At 44.5% G+C, this 13232-nt stretch overlaps 2 protein-coding genes across 5 annotated transcripts in view; one reads left to right on the forward strand and one right to left on the reverse strand.

Annotated features, from left to right (window-relative positions):
* Positions 1–1142: 1142 nt before the first annotated feature.
* Positions 1143–10986, reverse strand: DDIAS (DNA damage induced apoptosis suppressor). 4 transcript variants are annotated; one of them, XM_067317571.1, is made up of 8 exons: positions 10755–10986; positions 10458–10520; positions 9463–9659; positions 7936–8064; positions 6827–6988; positions 5815–5932; positions 4062–4208; positions 3893–3960 (listed from the first exon to the last, which is right to left on the reverse strand). In XM_067317571.1, exons 4-7 carry the CDS (start codon positions 8046–8048, stop codon positions 4203–4205), a joined length of 399 nt encoding a protein of 132 aa, XP_067173672.1. In that variant the 5' UTR covers positions 8049–8064; positions 9463–9659; positions 10458–10520; positions 10755–10986; the 3' UTR covers positions 3893–3960; positions 4062–4202. The 4 variants fall into 4 exon arrangements, with proteins under 4 accessions (XP_067173587.1, XP_067173625.1, XP_067173672.1 ...); XM_067317486.1 differs by lacking the exon at positions 4062–4208 and having other exon boundaries at positions 1143–3960; XM_067317549.1 differs by lacking the exons at positions 3893–3960; positions 4062–4208 and adding an exon at positions 5217–5242.
* Positions 10987–11678: 692 nt separating this feature from the next.
* The window catches only part of PRCP (prolylcarboxypeptidase), a 33118-nt gene continuing 31564 nt past the window's right edge, over positions 11679–13232 (forward strand). Inside the window, exon 1 of the mRNA XM_067317587.1 lies at positions 11679–11897. Within this exon, the coding sequence (XP_067173688.1) occupies positions 11772–11897 (126 nt within the window). The 5' untranslated portion in view covers positions 11679–11771. The remainder of the gene's footprint in view (positions 11898–13232) is intronic.

Below are 13232 nucleotides of genomic sequence, written 5' to 3' on the forward strand. Positions count from 1 at the left end.
TCACATATATATTTAGGGCCTGACATATCCAATTTTCAAAAGACCCGTATATTGGCCAATAAAGGGGGTCTCTTCTGATCTGCTTCCCACCCCATACTTGCATGCAGTAATGTACCATTTTCTCTTGACTTTTGCCTTTTCGGGAGGGCCAATCGTTCCAATACTTAATCATTAATCCTAAAGGGCTATCGGGCGGTATATCTGGTAACCGTACTGTAAAGCCCTCTATGGGATCAGAAGACTTGCTCTTTTTCTGTCCCATCTTCCGGAGCACACACACACACACGCTCAATCGCTCCCCTAGGTCGTGGCCCACGCCCTCGCGGACAATGGGAACCGCACTACTGTAGGGTCCGCACTCGCTTCGTCCCTTGGGGACGTCTCACTTAGACGTGCTCCGGGGATCCCACCCCAACCGAACGGAACCACTTACCAGTACTTTACTCAATCCTGAGTCTTCGTTCGGATCTTCGTGCACAAAATTTACGGGATACTGTAGTTCTTTTGCTTACTTGTCCGATTTAGGGTTCGGAAGTACAGGTTGTGGTAAGGGAACTACCCACTCAAGGGCCATCCGAAGATGGGGCGCCTCCCCTGAGTCAGAGTCCCGAAACCAGGGAAGCCTGCATCCGAGTCACGGCACCAAATTGTTATAGGTAAACGCGACAAATTGACAACCACTCGGGCTGGGTTGCATAAACTCCAATTTAATAGAATAATTGAGCAAGTCACAAGTAAGCAAAACAGCGCTGGGCGGCCGGGGAGTCTCCTGCTCCACCAACGGCGCGCACAATCCCCCGCTCACAGTCCCCTTATATGCCTGTAACTTCTGTGGTTGCGCCGGCTGGTGCTGGGGGGGGTCGGGATGAAAGCTGGCGTCTTCCTCTGCGTTGTACGTGGTGCCTTTCAGGTCACGCGCATACATTTCACAATACAATATCGTTCTGCTGACTCAGTACAATCATTGTGGTGATAGCCGGTACTTAGCGCCTAGTTTCATGATAAAATCACTTCACGAGTTGATGTAACAAATTACCTATCACAGTGGACATGGACTCCAGCGGTTCTACTTGTGAGGCAGAGACAACACTGAACCTTAGAAGACTTCACCTACCTGTACTTGAAAAAATGAGATTAAAAGCTCACACATTTACATAACCATTTATTCCATGTTTTAGAGTTAATCTACAGTAAAACAAAGCAACAGCAAATTCCATTTTACCCAACATCTCTGCAGTGCAAAACTCTGCAAATAAACATAACTCATCGTAGGAACACATATGTTAATAGGTGTATAAATAATTTATTTGGTTTTAAACAGCTCTTCTCTTCATCTGGCTCCCTTCCAAAGTATTAAAAATAATTACAAAGAAGACAGTATAAAAGCATCATTTTTTAGTATTTTGGCTTATGGAAAAAAGGGCTCTGGCTCCGGGCTTGGAAGAACAACTCGGGAGACCAGCCAGTTGTCCCTTGCAATATACCTCCGGAATAATTTGCACATGAGAGGTGATTCTTGCCTTCTGAAGCAGAACAACTTTCCAGGACTGTATCATTTGAAAACAAGGCCCTGGCAATACCTGCAGATACAGGAGTTGTTAGAATCCTGGCTGTATTCCCAGGGCTTAATTTCTCACTTCTGAAGCATGTATTTCCACTGTTGAATTTGCTTTCAGAAGTAGCGTTCCTGTCAGTGTACTTGCAGGTAGATTGCAAGTCAGTAGCTGAGTTAACTGTTTTAAACTTTAAAGATGCAGTTGGTTTCAATCTTTTGTTTGTAGATGGAGGGATCCACTCCTCAAAGTCATCCCCAGGCAGTCGGCTGTTGATAAGGGACTGCTGTGAAACAGAGCTATTACTTTCTTTGTCTTCCTTGTTACCTGGCCTTTTACGTTTCACTGATCTGCCAGTAAGTTGCTGCAGCAAAGTGTTTTGAAAGGAAGGCCTTGATTGTTTACACTTGGAACGGATTTTAGTAAGATTTTTAGGTGTGAATATAGTGATAAAAGAGCTTCTTTCCCCAATGGGACATATTTTTTGAAGAGGTTTTGCCACAGGAGTTGACTGTGAATAAGGAACAAAGTCTTGAGCACTAACTGAATTACATTCTGAATCACAAAAGGAGTAAGTTACCGGTGTACTGTGTTTACTAAAAGCAGGAGGGGACCTATGTAGGGATGATCTATGTTTTGAATTGTTACAGGGAACATCTACAGAATCAAGCACCAGTTCAGCTGTGCCCTTTTCTGTCAAAGCATCTTCCTGTAATGAAGAGTTGCGTGATTTATTTAAGAATTCTACTGTCTTTGCTAGTTCTCTTGCACTTGCATCAAAGAGATCAGCAGAGGCATTGTAGCTGCCTCCAGGGCAGCCACTGTTCCCCAGCATCTCTCTCTTATTTATACTTCTAAAGGTATTTTCTTGCAGTTCTGCCAGTGGCTTTAATTCTCTTTTATATGTCCTTTTTGTATTGTTGGGAGTTGCTGGATCAGAATCCCATGCCCCCAAGCATGTAAGATCTGTTTTTTGACTTGGTATGTAAGAATAATTTTCTTTATTCTCCCAATCAACCAAACAGCTATCATGTGCAGAATGTACACAGGCAGCTGTCTTGCTCCTTTGTAAACACAAGGTTCTTCTGTGTTCAACAGTACACTGTAGGCCAATGAAAGAACAAGCTGACTTTGAAATGCCAATATTTGCTTCTTTAGACTGCACAAATCTCCTCTTGGATGGAGAGGGCTCTGATGTAACTGCCAAGGACTGTGATGGAATCAGTTGGTGTGGGCTAGATATAAAGAGAGATGCTCCACATTCTTTGTTAGTTGAAGATAAAGCACTACAGAAAGACTCATATTGTGACACCTCATCTCGTGGAGGATTTGGATTTGACTGAAAGCAAGGAAAGGGTATGCTCTCCCAACTATCCTTTTCCACTGGTGACAAGAACTTCCCTAATATGCTCACTTCATGCAAATTACCAGCTACCAGGGTTTGCCTAGGAGATGATTCGACAATATTTGTATCCAACTTGCTACTTTCAACAAGGGCATGTTTGCCTATATCAAGATTGGGTGATGTTACAACACTCTTGTTGTCTTCTAGTCTGGCTAAAAATTCATTTAGACTTTCTGAGAATGGGAGCTCATCCCAAAGCATGGAATCTGTTGGAGACACTCCAGCTACATTTACATGATTAGAAGGTGAAGCGTGTTTCTTGTAAAAAAGGGAGTTGTGGGATTTTTCTGGATAGGAGTCATTTCCACTATTATTCTCTGGGTAAGTGTTTTTTATCCCAAATTCCAAGAGATTTTGTAATAACCTGGAACTATTATCAAATGAACACTCTGTCTTTGAAGAGGAAATTCTCTCAAGTTTGTCAGGTGCAGAGACATCGTTAGTCTGATTAGACTGTGAACTCAATTCATTATTCTCCTCTTTATTCCCTTTCCTCACAGAAGAGCTGCAAAACTGTGAATCCCAAAGAGTTTGATTGTTGAGGTTTACGGTGCATGATTCTGCAGAGACAGGCCTCTCCTCTTGTTCATTCTGTTCACTCATCAGCTTTTCCATTTCCAAAGATGAAAAGTCTGCTGTTACCCAAGCAACAGATGAAGTCAGGCTGAAGGACTGCTGCCAGGACCCTAAAAAACTTTCTCTGCCACTAGATTGAACAAAACAGGAGTTTCTGCTCAGACTAGACAAGCTGCTGAGCTCACTGACAGGCTGATCTGATGCAGCTGAAGATGCATCAGGTAAGTAAGAGCTGCTATTGCAGCTCCTGAATTTTGCAGACTGGAGGAGCCGATGGAAGTAGCTGATAACAGTAAAGCCAGTAACAGCAGTGTTTGGCAGGAAGATCTGGCAGGCTGTAAGGTTTTTTGTACCTCTGTTAATTCTAGAACAGTTTTGCAAGATGCTGCTGGCAACAGAATGTCCTCCATCTTGACTCACACAACCCTGCAGGTGGGGGAAAAAAATTAGTGCAATGCTTTGTTTTGAGACAAAAAATAAAGATTTTAAGGCATCACTTTAAAGTCAGGCTTAAATTTAGGTCTCACTTTTTGTCAGGATTTGCAGGGAAGAGAAGAGGAAATGGTCTGTCACAAACCAGTATTCTCTGGGAAATAAGCACGGGCAAGGGCTATAAAGGGCATCACAGCAAGAGGTGCTTTGCTTGTTGCAATGATGCAGAGGTTTTTTTAGATCTGGGAAAAACAACCAAGAATTTTAAGAAAGGACTCCACAGAAATTTTCTTCCCCCCATTAGGGCACCAAGGACTCTGGGGCTTCCTCCAGTGGTGTTCTGTGCAACTGGCTAGCTGCCTAATGTCCCCCCACCCCGTATAAATCTAGCAGGCACTGGGCAGTACTTGAAGCAAAGCGTTCTGGTACCAGATACCTGACTTGGCAGCTCAGCTGTCAAAGCCAGCATGATATTTCCTACACACTACCTCCATGAAAGGCAAATAAGCTCCAACCTTTACCTTCTCAGATTTACTTAGAGAGCAGTGTTTCAAAGGAGCTTCAGCTGTAATTCTTTATAGCATCTGCTTCTCACTACATGGAAATTTCAGGTGGAAAATGACATTTAAAAACAGAAGGAATTATCTAAAGCCTTGAGAAGTGGATAAACTCTTTCCCGTCCCCCTCAAGATCTGGCAATGCCAGAGGACAAAAGCAGATATAGCTGTCTTCAGATTCAGCAACCCCCTACTCCCCCAATCTATGCAGGGAGTAAAAGCTGAGGCTGAAGACTTAGCTGAGGACAACGCCCTTTTAGGCAAGTTTGGGGGGTAGGGGGGGAAACAACCCCAAATCCCCCACGTTATATTAATTCTGAGTTTTATTTGGGAGAGTGCAATTGTATGCATAGATTAATGCCCAAAGGCTGAGCAAATGATCTTTAAATGTATGCTTAGTCCTTGTGCGTCCATGAACAGCAGCAAGGCTGCTGGTATGCAGAAGGATTAGTTGTATTTCTAAATACATCAGACCTGGAGAGCTGGTGAATGATTCTGGTTAAATCAGATTAATCTAGCCCTCTAACTCTCATTACTTAGACATTGTGTACTAGGAAAAACCTCACATCAGATACAAACCTTGTGGTACCTGTTGGAAAGGAAAAACCTGTGCCAGATGGGATTTAGTTCACAGACTTCATAACATGAATGACTCACATAAGCCTCACTTGAGCAGAAGACAGTTTCTACTGGAATATTTGTTCTTAATATTTTCTAGTCTGTTAAACATATAAAAGAGCTACAGATGCTTATGCTGAACAGCTCTATTTTATCAACATTTTTAAACACTTTCTTAAATCCAGAAGCATCAAAATGCTGCAGGGTGCATGTGTGCACATTTGTGTCTCTCCCTACATTTCAGGCACCAGGAGACTAAGGAAAGTATGCAAGCGTGGAAAAGGTAAGGCAGTGCTTACAAAGACAGTCTTTGTTTCTTGAACTGTGTATTTTTTTATTTTTATTTTTTTTAGAACATACGGATTCAAAGCTGTTACTGACACACGCAGGAGTTAGGGTTGCTTTTCAGAGAGCTTGGGCAACCCTGACTGTCAAGTCAACTACTGCCATTCAAGATGGCTTTTGAATCCAATTAATTTAAAATAACCCAGCAGTCAGTAGGAGAAAAGAAATGGAATTCTTTCTATGTCCTAGCCCTAAGTTTTCTCCTCTGTATGCTGAAATTTCCAAAAGATATTGTATATGATTGTTTGCTAACTCAGTCTATGCTCCCACTTGGCTGCAAGCTAATGAAAAAAATCATTATAAGAGTGTAATGTGGATTAAAAGTTACCTTCACTCCAAATATAAATCTTTTTCCAATGAAACAGGTTTCAACTGCTTGAACTAACATTCCTGGAGATGCATCTTTGTTTGTTTCTCCTGACAGCTGATTAAAGTCTTGAATATACCTTGAATAAAAATGCATAGAAGTATTGCATCAACAGAGGAAGCCTTGCATAGCATTTCAGTTGTAATATAGGTAGGATATACTTATATAACACAGAGAAGACCCTGTGTTAGCTTGAACTAAACATGGAATGAAAGCTAGATGAGGGATGAACCTATAAATTAAATTGTCTAGTTTGCTTAATTTGTTAGTAAAATAGAAGTAAATAAAACCACTGTGAATAAGTTTAATGCACACACAATTTTCAGGGTTCTCTGTGTAGTTGTGAATTTTGTACCAATACAGACTTGTGTATTATAATGCTGGTATTGCTTACACATCCTGCCTGCAACTTTATAGCAACAGCAGCATCCATGTTAAGACATGCAAATAGTTGTTTTTCATAGTTTACAGTATTACAGTGGTCTAATACAGAATGCTTGCCATGAGAATGTTCAAAACAAACCAAAGACTATTTGTACCTTAACACTTTTCTTCTGAAATTATGAGGAAAAATTGCGTGGAAATGCCACCCTACATAGTAATTTGCCATTAGACAAACATTCATTCATCTCAAATAAGGGAAGAAGGATGCAAGGGAGAAGGCCAACTAAATTGCAAAGCTCACTTAGCATCTGGTAGCTGCCTTCAATAGACAGTGGAGGATCTCCTTCACAGAAGTAATCCAACTTGAGATTTGAAGATTTCAGGGGGTAGGGGTGGGGGTGGAGACATGGACACAACCCAAATCCTTTAGCCTTTTCTCAGGGTGAGGGCTAAAAAGGAAATTCTGGAAGGGACAGTTTTAACAGCTTCTTCCCACTTCTCTCACCACCATCCAAGCTCATCTCAATTTTTTAAGGCCGGGGGAGGAGGGAGAAGCAGTTATATAATTAAGAAGCAATCCATTCCTTACCTTTGCAAATTTCCAGCAGTGACTCCAAAGAAGGGATCTAAGCAGCCTCCAAACACAGTAATGTCAAACAGATCATTAGTGTCAGCAATCTTTAGGGACAATCTGTATCTGTAGCTTGCATCTTTAGCTTCACCTGTGCAGCCACATTTTAGACAGTTAAACCTGACAAAAGACAGTAGAAGTTAAAAAAGAAAAAAAAACGCCCTTAGAAATTACAGGATTCTTTCCTATTCTTTGCCCCTTGAGGCATTAATCCTACCATATATTTAGCAAAGCACCTTTAACACTGCTAAATACCTCTGGCTTCTTCTATAGAGCTATTAAACATTAGCCTGTTGTGAAGTTGGAGGGTTACACTGTGCTTTAAAGGACCTTTGGGGGAGTAACTTTGAATTTCTTGGCACTCCTGTTTATTTGCATTTTATTCTCCTCTGGAATTCTTCTTGTAGCTTTCGTAGAATACCTAGTTTACAAAAAAATCAGCAGGAAACAGTGCTATCTTATCTTCTAGTTTAGCACTTGAAACAACAGATAACCTTGCTTTGCAAAGCCAGCTCCTATTTAGTGCTGATATTCATTGATCTGGTGTTCTTCCCTGTGTGATAGATTTGACATGACAATGGGAGCAAAAAGGAAAGCCCATGTTTCTGGACACACAGTTAGTGGAACAGTCATACAGGATAATCTGATGTATTACACGTACATGATGCGGAGAAATCAAAAAAGGTTAGGAGCCTCTCAAAATCTAGTCCTAAATCAGCTTAGTTCAGTTACACTAACGGCCTTCCAACACAGGAACAGCACCGAAGAATTGGACTGCAGGGATTCAGTTGAAAGCCATTAACATACATCACTTGTTCTCCTAAACTGTCCTTCAGTATTGTATGGCACTTAACACAATAGAGTTCTTGATCCACAATGATCTTGAAACTGCTACAGGAATACAAAAGAAAAGAAATAGCGCTAATTACAGATATTTAGGCTATTTACAACTTATTTCTACTGTTGATGAATTTTCAGCCATTTCTGTTTTAGCTTCCTGCTCAGCTCCCAGAGAGCCCCAAGGCCACCCACAATTAACAGTTTGCAAAGCCCTAAACACAACATACCTCCTAGAATCCAGTATCAGCCTAGAAAAGCAGCTTTGGCAAGCAGGATAGATGAAGCAGGAGTTCTGGATGGAAATTACAGAGGCAGCCAAGAGTGCTCTCCCACCACTCATGAGCTCACAGCATCACCTGAAAGAGGTAACTCAAAATGGTTCAGTGAGTTCTCACTTTGTGAGATATTAACATGGACAGCTGCTGGTTGTTGTTGTTGAAAGGCAGCCTTCAGGAAATAGTGATTTCTGTTTGTAACAGTAGCCCAATTCAGTGAACTTCTATTATTCTATTATTATTATTCTATTATTCAGTGAACTTCTTAATTACTCCTTTAAAGGGAAAAAAAAAGCTGCTTGAAGATATGCATTAAAAAGCAAATGTTCATGTTTACAAAACATTTCAGATAAACCATACAAACCCCACTCATATTTTGAGAATCTTTATCAGAACTATCCTTGAATATAGTACTGAGCAAATCTGTTTGATTTTTTTTGCTTAAGCAACATGGGGTTAAAAGCAGAAATGACCCATGCATACAATTCTGCAAATACCTTCAGTTCCAACAGTTCTGAAAGGAGAGGATGCCCAGCAAATCTTATAAGGGCTTGCAATAACGATTATATTCCTGTCCTTTGAGGCAACGGGACAGATCTACAGTATGGTTTCAACAAAGAGGCCATGCATATCTGACAAATAATGGATTATATAATTAATTAAGCAATGAATTACTCAATGAATGACTCAATTTATATTATTTCAAATGTCCTTTGCCTCAAATAGAGTCACATTTTATTTACTTATGGGTTTTAAAAGCTAGGAACATATAATAGTTTCTAAATTAGTGACTTCAGTACTGCTTCTCCCCTTTCTCTTTCCCATAATTTTTTTGGTTTTCATGAGTGAATCACCACATTGTTTTAGGTGCAGATTACTAGACTGCAGAAATATAAATCTGTATCAAAGATTTTGTTCCAAAGTAATCAAATAAAAGCATCAGAGGATTTTGTTTAAATTATGCACTTCATTCAAAAATCACTTACAGTTTATCCAACACATAACTAAGATCAGTGTATAGATTTTTGACATTCTCACTAGAAAGCTGGTATAAATGACAAGGCCATTTGTTCATTCAGCCATTCAGATAATTTTTAATTAAGAGAATGTGGCAATGGGCATATTTAACCATGACGGCTCACACATTAAAAAATGGCATTCTTCTCAGTCAATTCAGTCTGACAGACATATTGGAGTACAGTGTAGCTCCATAAAATGACAGAAGAACCTGATCCCAAAACTTTTATCAAGATACAGGCAACAATACTCTGAAGTAATTCAAATTACAGTGTTTCAACTTAAATTACCAAACGATTTTAAACAGCTGAATTAAAGGAAGTCTTATAAATCCTCCCTTGCAAAAGCACTTCCATTGCAGTAATAACTAAATATACATCTCATTTCAAGTTAAGCTGCAGAATAAACTCAGAACAGAGAATCTCAGCTTCTATGTGTCCCAATAGGAAGTGAATACCACACCTTCATCCCATAGCTCCCTCAAGGAGACAGAATGTCAAGGAGACAAAGGAGACTCAAGTATGGCTTTTATGGGTTAAAAGCCATATATCATATAAACACAGGTATTTTGTGTATATTTTGCCACAAAAGAGTTTAAGTCACAGTCTATTCCACTTCACTTAGAGGCACTGTTCTCAGCAGTCTGGCAAAAAAAAGATCTGCAACATAACCATTAGAAAAAGATGAGTGACTAAATTTGTTATTCTGAGTAGTTCAAAGGAAAAAAAAATAAAACCAGACATCAAAATATTCCCTGTGGCAGAAAGGTCTGGAAAACAGATGCAGGAAGAGGAAAGAGCTTCACTAGAGAGCCAAGAAAAGTCTGTTTTTCAGAATACGTATTAATGACGATTCAATTGACCTAATGTATTCAAAGGTGCATGCTTTCAATTCTTGCCAAAAACAACTATTTTGTTTTAGTTATAGTAAAAGATATCAATAAATAGTGCAAGGAAAACATGTCAACGTACAAAAAAGAAGTAATAAAAATAAATCTGATTTGTAAGTTCCCCAAAAACATAGACTTGGAGAAATCAGCAGGTTTTTTATAATCCAACTAGTTTTCAACTCAAAACTATACAGTCAAAGTATACTGTTAGCTATTTGAATTTTTTAAATGAAATAAGCAGACGTATTCTGGAAAACTTACCAAGCATTTTAAGTATTTACTGAAATATGGGAGGTAAAGTGGAGTAGGTATTTCCAGAGGCTTCGTTATGAGTGCCCGTAAAAGTGACAGACTCAAGATCTACACGTCTATTTCTCTTGCATAGAAAAAGAGTGCTCATTATCTGGACATAAGTTCTTAAAAAAAGAGTACAAATAGAACTTATTATTATTATTTTTTAAATCTTTGGACCCAAATCCCCACCCAGGGGCCGCATAACACTTCACGCGCTCTCCACCCCCGAACTCCAAAGCGCTTTCCTCTTCAACAAGCACGGGTTTTTCCTTACTTCTCTCCTAGGTTTCGCTCAGTGGCTGGTGCCCTCTAGCGGGTTCGTCACTTCAAACGCTCCCTAAGAAAAACCAAACACAGACAGTTGCGACAGGCCTCACCCTGCAATTTTTAACCGTAACCAGCAGCCTCCTACCGCCCGAGCCCTGAGGCGCTCCCGCAGCCAGCCAGGCTCCGGCCCAGCACCAGGACCCGAACGCCAGACGGAGCCGCCGCGTTTCACGCCACCCCCCACCGCTCGCCCTCGCCGTTTAAGCGTTAGGTTACGCTCAGCACCCAGGAGCAAGTCGGTTACCGAAGCGCGTTGAGCCTAGCCCGACCGCGCCGCGCTTCAGCGCTGTTACACTCCGCGGCCAAGCGAAGTTGATACCCCCGGGCCTAGGGGCCTCGCTGGAGGGGGAACCGGGAGACGCTGCCCCGAAGCGAGGAGCAGAGGGCGGCAGGAGGCGCCGCCGGGAGCGCGGGGCCGGCTCGGGAGGGCTCGCGCGCTCGGGAGAGGCCGAGAGGCAGCTACCGCTACCGCTGCCGCTCCCGGCCCCCAGCCCCGGGACCCGCCATCCGCGGCGGCGCCAGGCCCCGTCGCTCGGCGCCCCCGGGCAGCGCGCAAGGACCCGGCGCTGAGCGGGACCCGGAAGGCGGAAGGGCGGAAGTGGGAGGTTGCTAGGGGCCGTTGCTGGGGGGCGGGGACAAGGCGGCGCTCACCCAATCGCGGTGCAAACCCGGAGGTAGGGGCCGTCCCACCCCTCCAATAAGAAGTGAGGGCGCCAGCCTCGCTCTCACGCGTCCCTCCCACAGCGCTGCGCCAAGCGTCCATCCGGGTGCGCGGTGCGTGAGTTAAACAGCCAATCGCTGCTTCCTTACAGGGCGCCCTGCGCGCGGCCCCGCCCCCTGCATGCACGCGACCAGCGGCGCGTCTCCCCGCCCCACCACCACCAAGCCAGAGCAGGGTGGCCAGCGCACCTTCCCGCTCATTGGCCAATGGGAGCGCCCGCTTAAGCAGCACCGCAGCCAACCGTGACCGCTGGCGCGAGCCATCCATAGCTCGCCAGCCAATCAAAAGGCCCATTATTTCGGTCCGCCCCCCCCCCCCGCCACGTGTGGGAATAGCCCCTCCCCCCAGGGTGGTTCTGAGCGAGCCCTCACAGTGGGAGGGCGCATGCGCAGCAGCCCCCCCCCCGCCCCGCCGCTGGGCCCCGCCGCCCCGGGCGGGCGCCGTGCCCCCACATGGCCGGCTCGGGGCAGCCCGCGGGGCGGGTGCAGGAGCGGGGCCGCTATAAGGGGGCGGGACGGCCGGCCTGCGCTCGTCCTGGCGATGCTGCGGCCGCCGCTCCTTCTCCTCCTCCTCCTCCTCAGCGCGCCCGGCGCCCTGGCCGCCCCCCGCGGCCGGGGCGCAGCGTCGCCCGCCGCCCCCTACCTCACCCGCTACCTCGCGCAGCAGGTAGGAGCCGGCCCGCGCCCTGCGGGGGGGGGGAGGAGGCGGCGCGTGCGGCGGCCGTTAACGGCTGCGGGCGCCTGTCCCGGCCGGACAAGGCGGCTCCTGCCTTTCCGAGCCGCCCCGCGCCTCAGCGAGGGGCTCTTTGGGGGGCACCTCAGCGGGGCGTGGCTCTCCGGCCCTGGATGTCGGTGCGGAGTGGGGTGCCGGGCCGTGAGCCTTGGGTCTTGTGCCTTGGCCGCGGGGAGATGCGGGCGGGCGAGGTATTTAATGCACGGGCAGCGATGTTAGGGGCGGGAACGCCTCCAGTGTCAGCTTTGTGGGAGGTGAGCAAAAAAAGAAGGAAAAAAGAATTTGGAAAAAAAAAAGAGCAAAATGGGGAGAGCGTGCTTTCAAGGGGAACAGACATAAAGGGAAGATGAGCCGTGTAGGCTTATTCTGAAGAGCTACAAAATAGTTGCAGAATCAAGCTCCCTGTCATTCGGGCTCTGAGAGGAGGGCTGGGAACAGTTTTTTTCAGAAATCCCTGTACTGAGAACACGACTGTTCCACAAACTGTTTCTGGGTTGGGAACTCTCCTCTTCCAGTGGTCTGTTTGCATAAATCATGGACTTCCTGTGTGTTAAAAGCCTCTCTATTTAGTATTCTTCAATCACTCAGGTAGTGATTTGAGATTTTGGTGCCCTCATTAGTTCTAGTGGCCCTTAAACTTCCTTTGATAACACACTGCAGAGATCTTCTGTAATTTGTGGCCTGTGTTGGACAGGATATCAGTCCTGTGGTAGTGTTGTAACTCTAAATGTGGCACCTGTCATTCTGGTGCATTTGTTGTCGATGCTGTCATAGTATCAGTGATACTAATTGTGTGCTCTGGTCTGAACCATACTTTGTCACTGCCCTATTATTCCTGCGTCCCCATTCCCTCTGAGTTGTTGTTTCATCTGGCTGTTCTCTTCAGGTGTCCGCAGAGAGCACAGGAGACAGAGGCAGACTGTTTCCTTCGTTTGCCAATGAAGTGGTAGAGCTGTTGTGTATCTGAGATCTGTGGGCTCTGGGAGATAGGTAGCTAGATGATGGGAGAAGGGAGGAAAGTGACAGTGGCACCCTGTGAAAGAGGATGCCACATCTTGCTCCCTGCATTCTGCTCCATGTTTCTCCTCCCCTCTCACCTCAAGCAAAATCATACTGGCTAAGAGTGACTGCTGTAGGAGAGAGGAGTCATATTCACAGGCCCTTAAAACTTTAGTTTCCTTGTCCAAAGGCATATTAGTATTGCAATACATGGTAGGAGACATTATATTCATGTATTTTTGAATTCATATCATCAGTGATCTGCATGCT

This window comes from Apteryx mantelli, chromosome 1 (assembly GCF_036417845.1).
Source record: "Apteryx mantelli isolate bAptMan1 chromosome 1, bAptMan1.hap1, whole genome shotgun sequence".
NCBI classification, from domain to species: Eukaryota; Metazoa; Chordata; class Aves; order Apterygiformes; family Apterygidae; genus Apteryx; species Apteryx mantelli.

Bases quoted from the DNA above. Each gene is read 5' to 3' on its own strand.
- DDIAS (XM_067317524.1), bottom strand. From the start codon at position 8,048: ATGAGTGGTGGGAGAGCACTCTTGGCTGCCTCTGTAATTTCCATCCAG. The intron at 6,989-7,935 runs GTATGTTGTGTT...GTCTTTTGTCAG, and splicing joins CTGATACTGGATTCTAGGAG to GTTTAACTGTCTAAAATGTG. The intron at 3,961-5,814 runs GTAACTTTTAAT...CCCCACCTGCAG, and splicing joins GATTTATATTTGGAGTGAAG to GGTTGTGTGAGTCAAGATGG.